The sequence below is a fragment of the Sparus aurata genome, chromosome 7 (genome assembly GCF_900880675.1).
Source record: "Sparus aurata chromosome 7, fSpaAur1.1, whole genome shotgun sequence".
Taxonomy (NCBI): Eukaryota; Metazoa; Chordata; class Actinopteri; order Spariformes; family Sparidae; genus Sparus; species Sparus aurata.
In genome coordinates, this window is record NC_044193.1 from 28,640,094 (window position 1) to 28,660,577 (window position 20,484).

Genomic DNA, 20,484 nt, shown 5'->3' on the forward strand with positions numbered 1-20,484 from the left:
TTAGCTCAGTGGGTAGAGCGGGCATCCCATGTACAGAGGCTTTGTCCTCGCTGCAGCGGACCCGGGTTCGACTCCCAGCCCGGGTCCCTTTGCTGCGTGTCATTCCCCCTCTCTTTCTCATCCTGTTTATTGTCCAAGTCTTCAGCTGTCCTATCAATAAAGCCAAAAGGCCAAAAAAATTCTTAAAAAAAAAAAAAAAAAAAGGAAATCGTGGCTTCCCTAATGGTCTGCTATGCACTGCAGTGAATGCCAATGCTAATGCGTCAACTTGCAGACAACGGATACGTCCAAGGTTGACATGTGTCCCAAACAAGGCATATTATGTAGATGTTATTATGTTTAATAGCCACCTTTCACACCAGGAGAGGTGGAGGGAGTGCTGGTGATGTATTTACAAGCCAAAAAGGTTGCCGAATGTTCAACAACAGTGACAAGAGACACCAGTGGATATTTTCAAGGACACTTATGGGTAATTCCAGCTGGGTGTGACACAACAAAAATTGATAATTTTTTTCATTTGAGATCAGATCATCTCCATCTGTGATCTTGGCAAACAAAGCAGGTATTTTTAAGCCAAACTATGATGTTTTCCTAACCCTAACCAAGTAGCACAGTGCTGTGACAGGAGAGAATTAGAAAGTTCAACCTAAACAAACGTGACGTAGCAACATAAAGAACCACTACGTTTTAGCATATCTGTTGCTTTGCCGAAAACATACTTAGCTAATATTTATCCTGGCGAACAGGCTGCAACAGTAGGTTGTACAGATCAAACATCCATCAAATCTCAACATAGCATTTGGCTGGCATTAGTGGTTGAGCTAACTTCCTCAATGCAGATGCAAACAGCATGTCTCGGCCTTAACCCTGTAAGACCCAAATATAGAAAAACCTAAAAAAAAAATTGTTTGACCCTTCAGATGTTGTTGTAGGAGGCCTCTGATGCAGAAATGAAAGAGTTTTTAAAAAAAAAATGTTTATGTACGTTTTTAGAGAAATGTTGTAATATTGCAACGTTGGGCTTAGGTGGGAGCAGAATTTCTGTAAGTGTACTCATGTTCTCTGAACAACAATTCCGAACAACTAAGGATTCATTTGCAGAGTTGATTGCTTACTTAGCCCCATAAAGGTATATAACATTAATGATAATCACACATTCATATTTTTATGAAGAATTATTATAATTTTTTTATTAAATAGCTTTTTCTAGTGACTTCTTCATTCCTTTTTTTCTTTTCATGGCTGACTTTCATTCATAGTGAAAGTCCCAAAAACAGTTCTTGTCCTCTGAAAAGTGAAAGTGAACATCACACTTGCTGCATTGCACGTTAGTGTATCCTTTCGTGCAGTGTCTGCAGCTTCCTCTCCCTGTCTTCACTGGGAAATTCGCAACTAGGTCCTTGCAATGGGAGGTGTGCACTTCTCTTGGATGGTCTCTTCTGAGGAGTCAGAGAGCTTCCTGATGTCACTGTTGCTGGGCTTCCTTGGCCTGAAGATGGTCATCCTCTCTTTGGAGTTTGGAGCCCCATGTTCACCAGGATGAGAGAGGATGCTGGCTGTGCCTGAAACTGTCTCCTGTTCATTGTCTCTTTGCTAGACATCTTGAGAGAGGATGATGGTGTGCCAGAAGATGTACATGTACCAGCGACGGGATTTGATGGGGAACCTCTATTTGGCTGTAAATGAGTCCAACGAATCCACAACTCCCTTGTACTTGTTGTTGACACCAACAATGTAAGGCCTCTCAAGTTCAGTGTAGCTTCTGTTGGCTTTGTCCCAGCGTTGAATCTTCTGCACATGTTCAGGTCCAGCAAAGGATAACACAAGTGTGATGGCCCTGTTGTCAGACCATTTGACAGCACAGATGTTGTGATTCCCCTCCACTCTGACATCATCGCTTCCTCTCCCCCTTTTTCTTCAAGCTCTTCTCGTCTTCAAGGTCACAGTTGGGCAGGTGCACCTGCCTGGCTGTTCCCACATAGTGAATTCCCCAATGTTTTCCAGGCAGACAATACTCCCTGCTTATTGTAAGTCACTTTGGACAAAAGCATCTGCTAAATGCCCTAAATGTAAATGTAAATGGCTTAGCCTATGCTCTCTACTTATCATGCTAAAAGAAATGTGCATCCCAATCACCAGCCATTAAGTCACACAATACTGCCTTGACATGACAATACTGCTTGTAATGCCCTCTAATTATCATACTAAAAGGAAAACATGCTTACCCCCACTTACATCCACACATCCACATTCAGGAAAATGTTCACCTTTCTTAGAACTGAATTGTCTGTTGATATCCACTTTGTGGACAAAGTTGTGGAATTTTAGGTCAGTCTGATCAAATTAACTACATTTTTTAGAGATAAAACTTTTAAATCGGTCAAATCTGATCAGAACACAACACAAGGGTAGTATGTATACTGTCCATGTATAAAAAAACACTCTGTTTCAGGCAGTGGTGTAGTGGAGGGAATACAACCTGTTTGTTCCCACTGCAACAGGCCTGCTATTTTGACTACCACACTCACCCAACGTTGTAATATTACAACAATTATATAACAAGCTCTAAATGAAATTTGATGAATCTGTTCTACAAAAACTACATATGTACATGTTCTAGACATTGTAATAACAACAAAAAAAAATATAAAAGACATTTTACTTAATTGAATCTGATGAATTTAGTCCAATGAAACAAAGCAATGTTGTCCGAAGGAAACCATGAGAGGTTGTGTGAGTTCATGGCCATGAGGCGGGACTTATAAACAAATGTACTATCCAATAGCATCGTGAGACTGAACAATAGGACCCAATGACTATGTAAATGTGGTAAAAAAACAAGATCAAATATAACAGATTGTTTTTTAGGGTGGCTAAAGGTAATGTTGTAATATTACAACAGTGGGTCTTAGAGGGTTAAGGGAAAAGTACTATTTACAATCTGCCTTGGGTCTTATTTGTATAGGTCGTGCGATTCGATCACTCTGTCGTGATAACTTTGTACTCACCAAGGAAACTGCTGAGTGGTCACATTGCTATAAAAGGTCCAGGCAACTTGCATGAGTCACCAAAAACACAGAAACAAGGTGGGTTCAAAATTGAAGCAGAAAGTCAGTCTGTAATCTGTGATGGTCGACAAAGTTTCAGCTGTGATTTTCTCATTGGCTTTCATTTACCCTTCCCAACAATTTGGCTAATCTATCCAAACTCCTGGTGCTTGTTGTTCCGCTGGATCTATATTTAGCAATGTTGGCCTGTTCTGATATCGCTGCAATGTCTCTGATGAGTACAACTGGTTTACAACCTATCCGATGGCCAGAGCAATGAAAATGAAACTAATCTTATTATCTGTATGTTTCCTTTGTGTAAAACATAGCCACATGAATAGATGTCTGCTCCACCATATACAGAATACTGTACTGTTTGAAAAAAACAAATAAGAGTGAGTAACTATGATTTACTACACAGGAGAATGATTGGATAATGAGATGCCAAGAGGCTGATGTATTTTGTCCATCAGGATTCTTGGCTCTGCATTCACATTTTCAGAAAGCCCCCACTCAATAACTTTGGATGAGTTTCATACCAGATGGGGAAACATTCATCAAAAATCCATTTAACATGTTACCTGACACTCATTACTCCGTTAATGATTTTATCAATCCCTCATCTATGTTAATATCTTGTACAAAGGTCATAAAAGAAGCTAATAACCTGATGATTTCCCACGACGATTACCTCCATTGCTCTTCCATTCTCTCATTACTTACTGTATTATCGTCATTATATGCTTTCTCATTACATTCTCTCATTACGCCCGCAATCATTTTGTCAGAGGAGCGGTCACATTTTCTAACCGTGTTCGTCTCAGCTTGAAATACGACTCCTCATATATGCATGGCGCTCACAGAGAGGTGGTGACTAATCTGATATCCTCCCTCATCTTTTGCCATGAGTTCACCACCCACCATTCTCTCATGATGGATGGCTAGTTGTTGAAACACTGGGTCTTTGGAGGGAATCACTAATGTGACAGGGTTCAAGCGTATGACTAATGGACTTTCACTTTAATACACTCAGATTCAACACCTTCAGACCTACAAGTACAACATTCTCCTTCTGCTCTTTGGTTTGTATTCACTCATGTTTTAAAGCCTAGCTAAAATTAAATTGTCTGTTTATTTTCTGCTACAGCATATAAACATGTTCTGTAAAGTCCCCAAAAAATTGCAGTCCCGTGGCCTAATGGTTATGTTGCATAGCATAAAACCTCAAAATCCCTTGTTCAGTTCTAACCATGGGTCCTTCAAATGGGTGTGTGCATTTTATTATTGGTTGATAGTGAAACTGACACCATTAGCTAGGATCCTTGCTGGTATCTGTGGTTTCCAGGAAATAGTCACAGCCTTGCAGTCCAATATTGAAACATGGTCTTACCCTCATCTAAGATTGTTCAGCTCACTGACGTGAGAAGGACAATGCGTCTCATCTTCCACCCAGTAGTAACGCCATTGAGTTTCTGCCCATACAACCTTTTAGTTTGCCTTACATCAAACAATAGAAACATAAATCATATGTTTTTGATCTGTACTTTGACTTTACTGTGTCCCATGGTTCCTCTGCTAGCATGGAGGAGGAGGCATCAGCCAGCCACCAGGGGGTGGTCAAAAATGTTTTTGTTTGTTTGTTTCACTTTTGGGAGGCTGTCATGTCATCCATCTTTATATACAATCACTGGTTCAACCCTATGAACCCCCATTCTTGAGTTAATGCAATACAATGCTAAAACTGCTTTATTCATTCTGGAACATCCTATTGTTGTGCCCTGTACATCTGAAATTACACAGTGTGCCTGGTACTGGAAGCCATGAAAACCTTTTAAGTTATAGTTAGAGGTCCAGACCCTCGACATTGGAACTTTCCAGCACTATGTTCTTCACCATGACTAACTAAACAAGCTACCAAACAAATATTCACTCTCAAGCATGCTGCTATAATCAGTTTGCAGGCTAAATGATAATGTAATAGCACACTGAACCATTTACAAACATGTCCCAGTTGCCAAGCAAGTTTTTTTTCATACAGTGTCTCTATGGGCCTGCAGGTTGCACTATCAATCAAACACATGTGTCTCTGTAATTTCAGTTGCACTTTACTGAATACATTAACAATTTAAAATCTCTCTATAAAGTCTCTGCTTGGACAGCAATAGAGGACTTAGGAATGCTCTCAGTGGTTTTGCTGATATCCCCATGTCAGTATTGTTGGGATATTATAATTATTGTTGTTCTAGGACAGTCATTGCAACAGATAAAAAGTCAAATATTTGGAGAAAGCCATTGTAATGGGTAAAACACAGGACTCTCGCTCAGGAGGTTTAGGGTTTGTGTCCAGTTTGTAATATATTCCTGACTTATTTCTACATTAATATGATAGTTGGGGTCTTTTGATGTGGGGTTATATGAGGTACTCATCCCTCTATAGTGTATTATCTTGAGTAGATGACTGTCAGAGCATTGTACTGCTAAATGGCACCTACAGCAAGATGTACTTTAGCCCCCTAAAAGAAGGCCAACTTAAAAATATGTATATATCCCTTTAAGTGTACACCATATTATGAATATTATTGGTGCTTAACATTGATTTTGTTCATCTACTGCAGGTAATATACTGACTAGGGATAAGTACCTCATACAACTCCACACCAAAAGACCCAAAATATGACTTTCCACCAGTTTTCTGTTACAGTTTGGTTTGGTTCAGGAAACAAAAGTACTTGATAGTATAGGAAAAGATGGTTCAGATTAAAATAGAAAGGACAACTTCCCCTATGTGTTTATTTTTCTGGTCTTCTTCCTGAGTTGCAAAGCTGTGACCTTACAAAAAAGTGACAAAAATGTAAGTTTTCAATGATGGTGCGGGAGCAGCGTTAATAATGATGTTCTAGGAAACAACACCAACACAGCGATATCAAATAGTGCATCTGTCAGCAGTTTGTCCGGCTAGTTGTTGACCTTTGAGGCTTCGATGCCAACAGAAAAGACTTACGCTTCATACGTTCAGCAGCAGATCAGCAGAATTTACTGCTGTTCTCCTCTATTTTACAGTTCAGCCTGTGATCTCTCTGTTACTGTACACAGTAGCTACTGTGTTTGAATGCTGCCCAACACCCTTCAATAAACACATGACGCACGCAGCACCCATAACATTCACAGTTGCACGGAAAACCGAGTTCGAGACGTAAAATAATCTTCCGAACATATACTGGACAGATGAGTAAGAATCACTAACTGAGACAAATCTGACAGACTTCTCATGTGAATCGCAAGTCCTGTTGCCCGTGGACAAGATGTATCTGGTCTGGAATGAGGATTCAGTGTGTGACGTCTGCCCTGTATGTTCCTCCTCTCCCGGCGGAGCACACTGCTTTACTTACAGCCCCTAAGGCACAAACTGACTGCGGTTTAAACGGCGCTGGTGAGCAAAGAATACGGCACAATCAGCTCCCCAGCGAAGCTCACTTTGATGAATGGGCAGAGGTGTAAAGTATAGATTACCATTTTTGTTGTAGTGTCGAAACTGCATGTATGCATTTCCCCCGAGAGCTTTGTACTGTGGGCAGCTGTGGGGTTTGCGTGCATGCACTTACACACATATACTTGTGTGAACTTTTGTCTGTGGGCGTGAGTGCATGTGGGTTTTGTGTGCAATCTGTATGTTTTAAATTCTGTCACATGCTCCATTGTCTCCGGTTGAATAATGTATACGGTGCATGTACTCCATCTTTCTACTGTCTCACTGTGAACCCCTCCACTCCCAGAGAGCTGCTGGCTAACCCATCGCCATATGAGCAAAATTCAAAGCAGCAGGAGGCAAAGTGTTTGGGTAGAACTGCAATGATCTCATCAGCTTTAATTGCAAAGTGGGGCTAAGTGAGAGTCTATAGAACCATATTATTTACTTAAATTCCCAGTAAATGGTGAAAGATGAAGCTGGATCCACCAATATTGCTCTCCTTCCGTAATCATATTCTGATTTTGTTCATTAGTTTCACTTTCTTCATTCGGCCTGATATTATGTTCACGTCAAATTCTGGTGAGGAAAGAGAGAATAAATCCATTGTGAAACCTCCCTCACCTCTATATGATGAAAGCCTTGACGATTTTGTGGTCCTGGTTTGAAGTGCCAAATATGTCCATTGCGTTTTCTGACAGGAGACGGCGAGGAAGGCGGTTGTTAGGCCCCGGGTGTCTTTTGGACAACTAGAGGAAGGAGGGAGATCAGCGGGGCCAGTGCCCACTACTGCGTACTGCGTACCCATCCTCGGCTGTGCCCTGGTCTCCCTAAAGACCTACTTTGTAAACTTTCACTTTGTACAGATTACTGATGTCACCTTACAGAACTTTTGAAATTCTGATTCTCAGTGTCCTCTGCAATTTAAGGCCACCAGTGTGCTACATGCATCTGTAATTGCTGTTCTCTTCCCTGTTACCTGTCTTTTTTCCCAAAAAGATCCCATCTCTGACAATCTCTTGTTCAGAATCCGTCACCCTTACTCGCACTCGTACTCTTCTTCTTTCACACCCGACATGTACCACTCCCCAGTTCTCACTTTAACCCAGCTTGTCTCCTACTCTGTGTCCTCCTGCAGGAGTGTGCCTGGTGCTGGGTTGCATGATCTTCCCCGACGGATGGGACGCCGAGGTGATCCGGGACATGTGCGGGGAGCAGACGGGGAAATACTCCCTGGGCGACTGCTCTGTACGCTGGGCCTATATGCTGGCCATCATGGGCATCCTGGACGCCCTCATTCTCTCCTTCCTGGCCTTCGTCCTGGGTAACCGGCAGACGGACTTCTATCTCGATGATTTGCAGACAGACAACAAAGGTGAGCAAAGGACTGATGAAACCCAATGCTTATCAAAAGTAGTAATGGCCTAAATATGACACCTAATGCTTGATTTGGTCTGTCTTTTCTGGTTCTGTTGGTTCTGTTGATACCGTGTGATTTGAAACTGCTGTGCACTTTGATTTTAAGTATAATTTGGTCGGACCCAAACCAGACATATATATTACGCTGATTGTGTCCGATTTACCACACAAAAATGAAAGCACTTATGCGAAAATAAATAAATGGCTCTTTTCTTTCATAGAGAATTTAAAGCGAAACTCTCGCCAAAAAGCAACCGAGGCTTTATTTGGGATTGAATATGAGTCAAACCTTTGTGTAAAAGCATAATTACGACGAAAGAGGCACTTTTAAGATTTACCGTAGTTTGGGTTTTGGGCACATTAATTTTGAACGCGAGAGCAAGGGGCATGACACGCTAGCATCAAAATCGCTATTTTTAGAACATTAAGAAGGCTCGACACAACATGAAACTTTGCTCGTAGCATCACTAGGGTCTCTACTCATGAACAAGAGTAGAGACCCTGGCGATGCTACGAGCAAAGTTTCAACATGTTGTGTTGAGCCTTCTTAGCGTTCTAAAAAATAGCGATTTTGATGCTAGCGTGTCATGCGCCTAGCTCTCCCGTTCAAAATGAACGTGCCCAAAACCGAAACTATGGTAAATCTTAAAAGTGCCTCTTTCGTCATAATTATGCTTTTATACGAAGGTTTGACTCATATTCAATCCCAAATAAAGCCTTGGTTGCTTTTTGGCGAGAGTTTCGCTTTAACAAAGAAGGTTCCTCAATTCTAACTGATAACCGTTGCGGCTGTTATTGGCTGATTTGATTAGCTGTGGTAGCTAGCTAGTTTAGTCTCATTTGAAACTACAGGTTGGCTGAAAACTCCTTCTCTAGCCTCAGTCTGTCCCACACTTCCAAGGGGAAGAGTCATCATTCTCACCAGCTGATGATCCATTTAGGAACTGTTAGGATCCTTAGGCCGATTACTGAAAACCATATTGTGGTAAGCAACACAGAGGTTTGATTTATGCTTTATTGTCACTTACACAAGAGAAAAAGCTTGACCAGGGCTAATGATGAGGTTGGGAACATAACCCTGTCTCAGGTCTGATTTGGCTGCCGACATAGTGGATGTGCCACCGGGCAACACAGCTTTTTGTAATGTAACATAGCCCCAAATAATAGCTTTCCATTATCGTGAAAGTGAAGGAAAAAAAAAACTGATCAATCAAAAGACAGCGACTTTTTCGTGAAACTGTTTGTCTAACTATTGGCATCTACCTCATTTGGGCCACTTGTTTCCAAACGTGGGACGCTTCAGGTTGTTTGATTTAGGCATTAAAAAGAGAAATTACACTCGGGGTGCTTGGTGAAACAATCAGGCTGTGTTTTGCCTTGAGAAAGGTGGTCTCGGCTCACCTCCAATCGTACTAAGGAACAGATGTGTGTAGTCCGAAACCAATTGACCCTACCATCAGAAATAACTGGCCCGATGATTAAAGATAATCTAATAAGGCATACTTAATGTGCTGTATGAAAAACAACTGTAGTGCAAGTGTTTGGTGGGATGGAGTCATCAGAGCTGTTCTACAACGTAAAGCAGCACATCTAATAAGACATTGTTTTCAAGTCGCAGTTGAGACGCTCTCTGGAACTGGCTTTTTTGTTTATTTCAAGGACCTCTGCTATAGAATCCACACATAAACACAATGAAAACAATTAGCAATACAAGCAATGACAAAGAAAGAAAAGATCGAGGAGGAAGTGTTTCGAGGTGAATCATGGCATTTGTTACGGGCCGCTCTCGACTGTTGCTTTTCACACAAATTAACCAAGAGAAAAAAAGAAACAATTGTATTAAATGAGTCCCTGAATCAAAAGCAAACAAAAAACTACTAGTCGGATACATCCTCATACCTAATCCACTGAATAGGCCAATTGCCAGTGACACCCAATAAGACATTACCGTCGCAACGCAGCAGCAACAGGCATGACAAAGCTTCGTCTTACACTCACTGTTTGGTTAGCACTAGGAAAACATGATGGTTCTGGTTAAAATAACTACATTATGTATGTAACTTAGGTTATGCTTTGAATGTGATTAACCTTAACTATTTTAGTAAGTTAAAATATCTCACCATCTTCTGTATTGGAGCACCTTGCAGCATTTGCCGCGTAACGATAGGCCATAATAAGCTCCTGCTCTGTCAGCTTATAAGGTTATTTTCCTAATGATGACAGGCTGACAGGTCTGAAAATGCCCTAAATTAACATTTTATTTTACAAGCCTTTTAAACCACATTAACATAAACCTGAGTTAAAAATGTAAACGGAATTTTAGAAAAAAGAAGAGAAAGCACACAGTGTGGAATACAGTAGCTCCGGTCAGTCTTCATCCAGCTCTAATTTTCGAGGGAGTAACTCTGAGGCCATTAACGTGAACAAAATTTGCACTGGTTGAAAAATGACTGCACTCCAACCTGACCTCAGTAACTCCAGTCAAATTGCTTTCGGTTCCGTATCCAAGTGCAGGAGAGAGTCCTCCAGTGGGGGCTCCCTGACAGTTTGCATGATGTTGCATCAGGACTTCTTGAATTGCATTGTTTGAGCCGTATGAAAAGAGAGGAAGAGGAGGAGAGGAATGGCAGGAGAAGGTGGCGGAGGGGCAGCAGTAAAAGGTGCAATACAAAAACAGAAAAAGACTCCATACATAAGGATGATGTGTTCGATTTGGCTCCATAAACCAGATGTACAAAAACACACAGAAACAGAGATGTGTGACATGAGACATAGTAGACTAAGAGCGAGAGAGATGTACAGACAGATAGAGTAAAGGAGAGAGGGGGAGTGAGAGGAAGAGATAAAGACGGAGAAAAGTGACATAAGATGTCTCGCTTCTCCGACGGTCTATCTCCATGATGGTTTCCATGGTAACTGGAGATATTCCAGCGCGTGGGCGTGTCTTTCTGTTCTTATCTGATTAACCTCACTGACAGTTTCAGAGATTTTACACATTGCATGCATCTAATGCTCCTGCAGCTGTGTGGTGCTCCTTTTATATTGCTCACATTTCTTTTATGGGAACAAACGTCCCTCAAATTCTTTATAGCAGCTGACAGGACGGAACGGTGTGACGGTCATGACGGCAATTGACAATGTATCAGATCAATAACAAGAAAAACACCAGGGGGTTTATATATCAACATACACCGTAACAGTTATTATTATTTCCACAGTACGGGAACTTTTCAAGCAGAAATACATCGACCACAACAAACAAACAAAATGAATACAAAATGTGGATTTCTGACCGTCCAGATCATTTCTTTAACAAAATGAAATTGTCGTTTTTTACCACCAAGTGATGAGCCAAGTGTTTAACTCATATTTACATAAGCAGATTCCTGTTTTTGCACAAATATGCACTTTTTTCTGCTCCTGCCTCACTGTGTTTACGCCGACACCTCTGTTCTTCTTTGTCCTTGCAGATTTTGCTGTGTCGAGGGTAAGTTGACTTTTTGCTTTATAAGTTTCATGTGCACTGTTGTTTGAGGAATACATTAACATTTGCCTGCGCAACGCCTCATTAACTTTTGAGCATAGTACAGTGCGTAGCCACATTACTGACACTGGAGTCTTGTTTTCCTGCTGGCGTACAGATTCTAAGGTCATTTGTCATTTGAGGCTGTTAGCATTTGCTATCAATATCCATCCTGAGCGATCGGATCACAGGCAAACAGCTCTAAGTACAGACCAGTCACTCAGACCACATTCTGAAATGGTTAGGGCCACATTTGTGAGAGTAAATGATGTGTTTGCGCTTTCTTAACCTGCCAGTGTTAGAAGCAGATGTCAGGTGTTACCGGCGAACACACTGTTACACTAGATTTATAAGAGAAGACACCATATTATTGTTGGTAAACATGTCAGATTTTTCTAAAACAGTAACTAATACAAGATTAATTCCTAGATGTCCATTGAGAAATTTCTAAATTTTGTGAGTTCTGGATGCTATGTACCACACATTTTTAACTAGATGGCCTTCTTGTTTATGTGGCAAACATTATCCATGAAGGTATTTCTTTATTTTGAGAGAAAATCTAAATCATTGTGCCCTTTCCATTGATTTATGTCTTTATTTGCTTATACTGTGAAGTGTGAAAGTGAGATCCAATCACAGGAGATCACTTGAGATGTATGTTAAGGTGTATTTTGATGCCAGGTGTTACCTGACGGCCGTTCAGCTGTTTACTCACGATCTGATCAGACGAATGTTGACAGCCTCGCAGGGATATCCCAACCTTTAGTCCGTAGTATGGGTCAAGCTCTAAACACATCAGATCCTGTACTTACCGTCCCTGAGTAGCACTCCCTATCACCAGTAAACTGGTGTTTACATGTAAAATTGGTGCATTTATTTCCTTACATGTTCATTCTCGATGCTTCACTTTGGATGGCCTGGGATTCTGAGTCTGTACAATGAGAATCCTCTGTGTTCATTCCCTCAGATCGAGGTTCGGGACAGAAGAGAGCCAAGGTACGGAGTGCAGCGTCTTCACTGAGGGCAACAACGGCACTGGAAAACTTCTCTTCTCTTCTCTTCTCTTCTCTTCTCTTCTCTTCTCTTCTCTTCTCTCACCCATCTGTTTCTCTCTCTTCTCTTCTCTCCTCGTTTCTTCTCTTGTCTTCTCTCCTCTCCAATGATCAGGATATCACCCACTTTCAATGCAGACACCAAGTGTACAGGATTCTGTAAGATAAAAAAAAACAACAACAACACACTGGGATAAACTATATTTTGAAAAAAAAAATTATACAAGGTTGTACAGTGCATTTAACACTCTCAACGACTTTCTCAACGAATACCTTTATGATGAAAAAAAAAAAAGATTTACCGTATTTAAAGTCTTGATTTGTGTGAGAAATTCAACCCCCTGAGATGAAGAACCATAATGTCCATCTAAGATTTTACGACGATTTATTTAAAGATCTTGTTATTTAATGGCTTTGAGTTTGTGTGTTGTATGCATTCATAGCTTCAGGAAGCAGATTATTGATTGAGTCGAGACTCGCAATACAGCAGCAAGTACATTGTTTAACACCCACAACACTGCAACAGGGACTTGTATGGCTCTTCATCTGAGGACTTTCAAATGTGAGGAATTCAAAAAGGAGCACCCCATTGCAGCTTTACAGAACCTAACATCTCTGGGAGATTCTCTACTGTACATACTTAACAATGTAAATAACATTACTGCTGACAAAACAGCCGACAACAAAACCTCATCCGACTCTAATGCATTCGAGTATTTCTACCCTCGGTTTCAGTGTTCCTCTTGCCGGAAGAGCATCAGAGAACGTACAGATCCATTGTGTTTATATGACTCCTCGCTACTCATCTGGTGGGATTAGAGAAGGGAGTAAAATGGAAATCTTTAAGCTGGATATTCCACAGAAAAAAGGAGAGGACCGTGAAACAAAGTGATTGTGTACGATCACTACTTTTCGACGCAGAACACAGGCGCTTCCCCTGCATCAACGTGGCCTCAAAACAAGCCCCTTATTGTAGTTTCTCACCCTACAGTACACAGTGAAAATTCAAATTGCTGAACTGAATTGCAGCTGTCCAAGTCAGACTTAGAAGTCATGTTTCTTTTTCTTTGCTTTCTGTCTGAGTTCAGTCCTTTGTAAAAAAAAACAAAAAAAAAAATCCAGTGTGCAGTTTACTCCAGTTTATGGCTCCAGCATACAGTGATCAGTTTACTCTACAGATGTCTTAAGACTGTGTGAATATGGCTGTATGAGTCGGCCTTCTCTCAGAGGGAAGCCCCAAGTGCTGCATTGTCTTAAGGTGATGTCACTTATATGCCTCTTTGAATAAGCAACGCTGCTTGTAGTAGTAGTAGTAGGAATCATAAGAGGGATGAAATCGCAGCGGATAACTCCCCAAAGAACATAAGTCCTTAAAGAGTGCAACGTCACATCAAAATGTTGCCTCTGTAACGTGAGTATTAGTCAGCAGAAGATGGTGTCCTACCATTTAATCCTTACTAGCACGTTAGACATCACGTTTTTATGTTGTTATGGTCAGGATTTTAGAAATACTAAGGTCTAGAGCCCAAGTCTTCACGAGGCACTTTGCCCCCCCCCCCCCCGTGGTAACGTAGCATAAAAGTAGCTAACCTGAAATAAAATGGGCCTCATGCAAGAACGGGATGTGTGTTGGGCCGTGACATTTGATCATTAGCATAATTTGCGCCTAAAAGTGCTACATAAGGCTAACTGTTAGACTAGATAAAGCAAAGCAGCCCCTGACTAACATGGAGGGCAGTCAAAGCAGTCTGACGAGAGATTGATGGGAGAATATTATACAGTATATGTTGTAATGCGTTACAGTGCCGTATACAACAGTAACCCACTCCCTGGAAGAAATCTTGGCAGTGTGCGTTTCTGTAAACCACTGATATGTTGCAACTCTAGATGACCTTGTGTTGCAATTTTAGTTTTCTTTTAGTTCAATTAAAGGTTTATATTATGACATCCCTTTGCTTATGGTCCGGTTAGGTTTAGGAACAAAAATACTTGTTTTGGGGTTAAGAAAATATTTAATTTTGGCTTAAAATACTAATACTAATACTAATACATCATTTGGCCATCACAATCGCAGCTGCAAAACATCCCCAGGTCGCTTAAAAATATCCAGAGGTTCCAAATAGATGTTGAAAAGCGTATCCGTTGTTTACAGAAACGTTAACTACCAACATTTCTTTATGGCAATTGGGCTGGCAACAGAAGATGTTCCCTTGGACAACTACTGAAATGCATAAGCTGCCACGCATTAACATGCCAACAGCATATGAAACCAGAAGAAGGAGAATCAAAGTTTTCCAGCCTCTCAGTAAATTGTCAAACCAAGATTAATTGATTTTGGCAACATATTTGAACTTCAGATTCATTCAAACAAAGGCTTTATGGTTTGATTAATCCTGTCCCTCTGGGAAGCAATGCAGAATATCTGTTCATGACTAGTATGACAGTTCCGGACCACACATGAACTAAGTTTGTACATTAGACAAACTCCTAAATAGAATTAAGTCTATAAGGGATTCTTGCCTGAGGCCCATTGAGTCTTATACAACTGGAACCAACCTATGAAAAAACACCAAGTGTTACAGTGAATTGCTAGATTGTTTCCCCATTCAAAAACAAATTTGTAAAAGTAATACAGATGACCTCAGTGTTAGCGGTGGTAGCTACTATCCTGATTGTGGGCCTCATATGTTGAAAAAAGTATTATTTATGTAGCATTGTTAATATGACATGCCACCATACCACCCAGATGATTGTTGCTCCAACAACAATGAACCATAATGTAGCACTCGAGACGATGCCATTAGTGTCAGCGGTTTATATCAAAACACATGTGACATTAATTATTGCTGGCACGTTTATAACAGTGATCACGGCCACACCAGCAACATTAAAGTTGAAATTCCAACAGGACATTTCAAACAAGATAACCCAGAGGTGATTGGCTTGACACACCTAATAGGTTCCAATGACTCATGTTTTAATCAATGAACAAAAAATTGGTTCCTGCTCCATAAATATGACTTTACCTGCAAGGCCAGTCATCAGTATGATGTCTGTGACTCCCTGTCATACCCATTAGCACAGTTATGGCCTCTGTAGGCTATAGCCACGTGATGACACTGATGTCATGATATCAGTTATATTGCTCTAGGTATGATTCTAACATGTGACAAGCTACAGTTGCACCATGGGGCTCTTATCCCTCTCAGAGCAGCACTTCCAGGCTGTTAGATAACCTCCTTAGGCACCAAACCAGGGTTGAGTCATCACGGGAATAAAATTAATTGTGTATAAAAAAAAAGAGCACACGGTTAATTGTTTCATATGAGAAATTGGCATGCTCTGCATATGTGGAGGGGGAGGCACGATCACACTGTAAACCCTGAGAGGCAATTGAATCCATTTCACGGAGCCACTAAACCCCACGAGGTGATGTGCTTTCTGTGAGACAGCTGCAGACATCAGTCACAAGTGATTACACTCCATTATATTTAACTGTAATCCATGTTATACTTTGTTGGTGATGCACTATTAACACATGCAAGAAGTATTCGTGTTAAAAAATCAGATGACACCATGAATTTTGCAAAACAATTATCTGTTACAACATCAGAAATGTAACGCATCATGAATTTGTGCTCTTGGTTAAAGGTGCAATATGTAAGAAATTCAAAAATGAATTGAAACAGTTTTAACATTATGTCAAAGAGGTCTGTGTATGGTGTTGCAGAGATATCTACTGAGGTCAGCATGCTAATCTGCTAGCCCCATGCCTGAAAACCTTATTGTGCTAGCAGTGTACACAACAAAACTACCCCAGTAGACTGACAAGCTGCACAGCTAACTGAGCTAAGAAGCTAACGGTAGCTGCAGTCATGGATTTATAAACAGAAAAAAAAGTTAGCAGCAGTTAGCAGTTACTCTTATGATGTGCTCCCTTTTTTGTTGGGAGAATGAAAACAGATGGCCAATTCTTACATATTGCACCTTTAATATAAGACACCTATATTCACATAGATGTCGGCACATGTACCTTGTATTGGTTGTTGGTGCATCCCTACAATATAAACATATAATGAGCAGATAGCTAGATGTGCAGTGTGTTTATCAGTGTGATAGCTAGCTAACTCTCAGGAAGCTGTGTACGCAGTACTGTATTAAAGGCACATTATGGAAATGATCTGCAAACAACAACAAGATTTTCAGTCGATGCTCTTGTGATGTGGTAATCCCTCTGCAGTAAAGTTTAAGTTTGAAACATTTGGGTAGAGTATTAGCACTCTGGTGTTCCAAGCTGGGCCTTTAAGACACTATGAAAACAACCCGTATGCTGAATCTAATGATGCTGTCCGTGCAGTCTCTGCACAGACCGTGGCCTACATCTGTCAAACATGTTAGGGTAGGAGCGCTGGGCCCTCATTCAAGAAAAGTTTCTTTCACGTTGACCTTGAAGTAGCTGTGCAAGAATTTGAAAAATACGATAGAAACAACTGAAATGCTATCGACAGACCTCATCCATTTGGCAATGCAAGAAGTATGTTTTTGCTTTTGATATGTACATGATGAATTGAGAAAACCAGTGCACTTGCTGAGACATCAGCATGATGATTTTTTGGTATCTAATGGTATAAATGGCGGTAATGTCTCTCATATAATATATATTGTGATTTAGACATCTCCTATAGCGTGCATCTCTCATGTGGGAATACTTTCACGGGCCCAGGACTTATTTTACAACAAATCTACAAAAAGAAAACAACAAAGAAAGAAGCCCTAAGACCAAAGTGGTCACGTCCGGCTTCCGGGCATCATTACCTGTGTGATCATTGGTCTGGTCTCCTCTCCGGGTACTCTGTTCCTGTGGACTTGACGATGAACTGAAAAATACCTTAACAAGGAACTGACAATACCTTAACCCTGATGAGCACATATTTGTACCACTCCAGGTGCCTCTAAGAACTCTTGATTTAATTCAGACGTGGTGCAGAACCAGCAAAACAAGTAGTGACACTGTAGTTTTTCTACTAAAGGCTACATACTCTGACTGAGCTCTGAAGCTAGGTGGGTTTTACTGCAGATTTGAGGTCAATTCAGTTTCAAGTCGAACAATTGAAACTAAGAGAATTTACAATATTTATCCCCCAATTATTTAACTTAATTTGGGGAAACATTTTGATAAAACTAAATAAAAACTAAATAAAAAAAAAACAGCACTTGCATTTCCTTTATTTTCAGTTTGTGATTGGACTCCAGAGCTGAATTTACCTCGATCTTGGATTGCAGAATCGTTTAAAGAGAAAAAAAATGAAAGGCTAATAAAAAGGACACAGAGACGATGAGAAGTCATTTCCAATCTCTAGCAGCAGACAAAATGTCTGCTGACTATGTAAATGTCATTGATGTGTCAATGATTTCATCATAGTTTTTATCATGCAATATCATGTATAAAGATATAATGTTGGGGGTGGGACGGGTCGGGGACCAAGATGAATAATGTCCAGTGACTTATGTTATGTTAATAGTTGACTTTCTGTTAACTCCTGAAATGCAGATGTTGCCAAAATACCATCAACTATCATGTGTTAACATGAAAAAAAAAAAAAGAAATAATCAGTTTTTGTTTTGTATAACAAAAGAATGATATACTGATATTTGTCAAGTACTTCTGATGAGATCTTTGTTTTATGTGTTAATTACAGAATCTTTCCTTTCTGTTATGGTTTACTTTCTATGTATTTTGGTATGATGTATGATGATTGTTGTTCTGTCACATCAGACTTAACATCTCAGATTCAATCTTGACTCACTAATGGATGACTGCTTGTTGAAATTTCAACACCCAAAAATGTATAAAAGTCTATTTATAAAAGTTGCTTGATCGTGGACAAGTGGGCCGAGTCTGAAAGAGGCTTGTTGCTTTTCATGAATTATACAATGACATGCTGATTTTGATTTGAAAATTATGTCTAATTAATTCCTATTTGTGAATAGTATTCCAACTCACCATGATGACAATTTCTGTTATTGAAACACATTTTGAGAAGGTCGAATAAAGATATTTTACATTCAAAATCATTGGACTGACTCAATTCACGATGTGGATTTGAAACAAAGAAAAAGAGTGCTGCAGGAATGGTTCCTTAAACCAAACTCGTCTCAAAGTCAATGGGGTTTTTTTAATTGGTTTTCGGTTAGATGCCTGAAATCAGGTCTGTGGACACAAGCTGAAGAGATTTTCACGTTTTGTTATATGAGATCAAATATGACACTAAGTACCCCACTTGTGAATTGTAAAGTGTTTGGGTGTCTTTAAAATGGCATTGTCAGGGACATTAACCATCACTGCAAATACAGAGACTTGTCACTGTTTGGGGTTTTCGGTTCTGTCATTTTCTGCTTGAATTTGTAGGTTTTATCCTCTTTTGTCATGTTTTGTTTTGTCAGGTTGTAGTGAGCATTTAAACATGTCTGTGGAGTGTCTGTGTTGCTGGTAGTGTTGAGCGGATTTGGCAATTGTACCAAGGGTGTAGGTTTGATTTTGACATTGATGGGGACATAGCCAGTCACCCCCCACCACCACCATGCGCCGCCGCCAGGGGAGAAAAAATTTATACATTGTTAAGCAGTGTAATGACACTAATGACAAACGAGGAGGCTGTGTAATAACGATGTCTGAACTTTACTTTAGTCATAGTGCATTACATTACATTATAGTGCAAACCACTGCATTAAACTTTGCATTATACATAGATTAACAGCTGTCTTCAGCTGGACCAATTTCCTTAGAAATAGACCACATTATAATTAACACTCTCTATACTGCATGTGAAAATATGCAGGCAGGCAACATCACAATTATAAAGTAAATAATTACACATTTTATATCTAGTGTCAAAACACATTTACATTTGAATTACATTACAGTGTTATAGCCTATGTTGAGGTCTCACCTGTAACTCCACTTGGCCTCTCCCTGAACTAGGCCTATAAGCAAGATTGCTACAGCACCCTAATGAAATGACACACGATGCCAGCCTGACATTAACTTTGTGCAATGCATTACCTACTGTACATAAGCAGTCAAACATATGCAATAAAACATTTAGTATAGCACCATGTCAAATTTACCTGTAGCCCTGAATATTCCTTATATGAGCTATGGCCTGGCCGGGGTTCCTCTGTCACCTGATTAATAAAACATTGATGCTATGAGCAGTGACACAGCACGACTCAAATCTCGAAGAAGATCAGTAGTATTCACTAGACCTACTTTTAATACTAAAACTAGCTAACACTTAAAATTAAATTAACCACCATGTCCCTATTCAAGTTCACCTGCTGCTGTGACCCTGCCACTCCACTGCTGTCTGATAAAGGGGACAGCTGTGTTGCTTCTTCTGTCATCTAAGAAAGGAACAAATCAAGCGCCATTAAGAGTGAGAAAACAGTTGGAAACAATGTTTTGCATAGCTTCTAATGTCTTCCACCTTTCTTTTGCCCAACATCCTCGGACATGTGTTGCACGAGAACAGTGTCGACGTCCTCTCCTCAACACTGGCAAAGCCTGTAAGTGAAACAACTTGGACAGCTTACAGGGAGCTAAGCCAATAAAAACACACCTGTCTCAAAGATGTATTTGGGAGGCGGTGCCGAAGTGGGAAAGGACTTAACCCTTTGTGTGCCGCATTAGGCGCATTTTTTTCCTTCAACCTTAATATTGGTGTGGACATTTCAGCCATCGTTTGAGATTGGTATGGACACGTCCATACGGTCCATATGCAATTCTACGCCTATGAATTGTACCTTTCCAAGGTAAACACACTAACTTCTGCATACTCGAGTGTCTGCAGTGAAAGCTGCCCCTCCATACACACTGAGGTTGGACAACTCGGTTTTGGCAAGGTGAGTTTGGCGATGGGATGCTGAGTCTGTCCACTCTCACTAGCCCAGAGACAGTCCGGCAGTGTAAAAGCGGTT

The 20,484-nt window shown here is 40.4% G+C and overlaps 1 protein-coding gene across 1 annotated transcript in view; it reads left to right on the top strand.

The window, feature by feature from the left end:
- lhfpl4a (LHFPL tetraspan subfamily member 4a) overlaps positions 1–18,582 on the top strand; it is a 37,577-nt gene extending 18,995 nt beyond the window's left edge. The window contains exons 2-4 of the mRNA XM_030423398.1: positions 7,652–7,888; positions 11,403–11,419; positions 12,423–18,582. Coding sequence (XP_030279258.1) covers positions 7,652–7,888; positions 11,403–11,419; positions 12,423–12,476 — 308 coding nt within the window. The 3' untranslated portion in view covers positions 12,477–18,582. The remainder of the gene's footprint in view (positions 1–7,651; positions 7,889–11,402; positions 11,420–12,422) is intronic.
- The last annotated feature ends 1,902 nt before the right edge of the window (positions 18,583–20,484 follow it).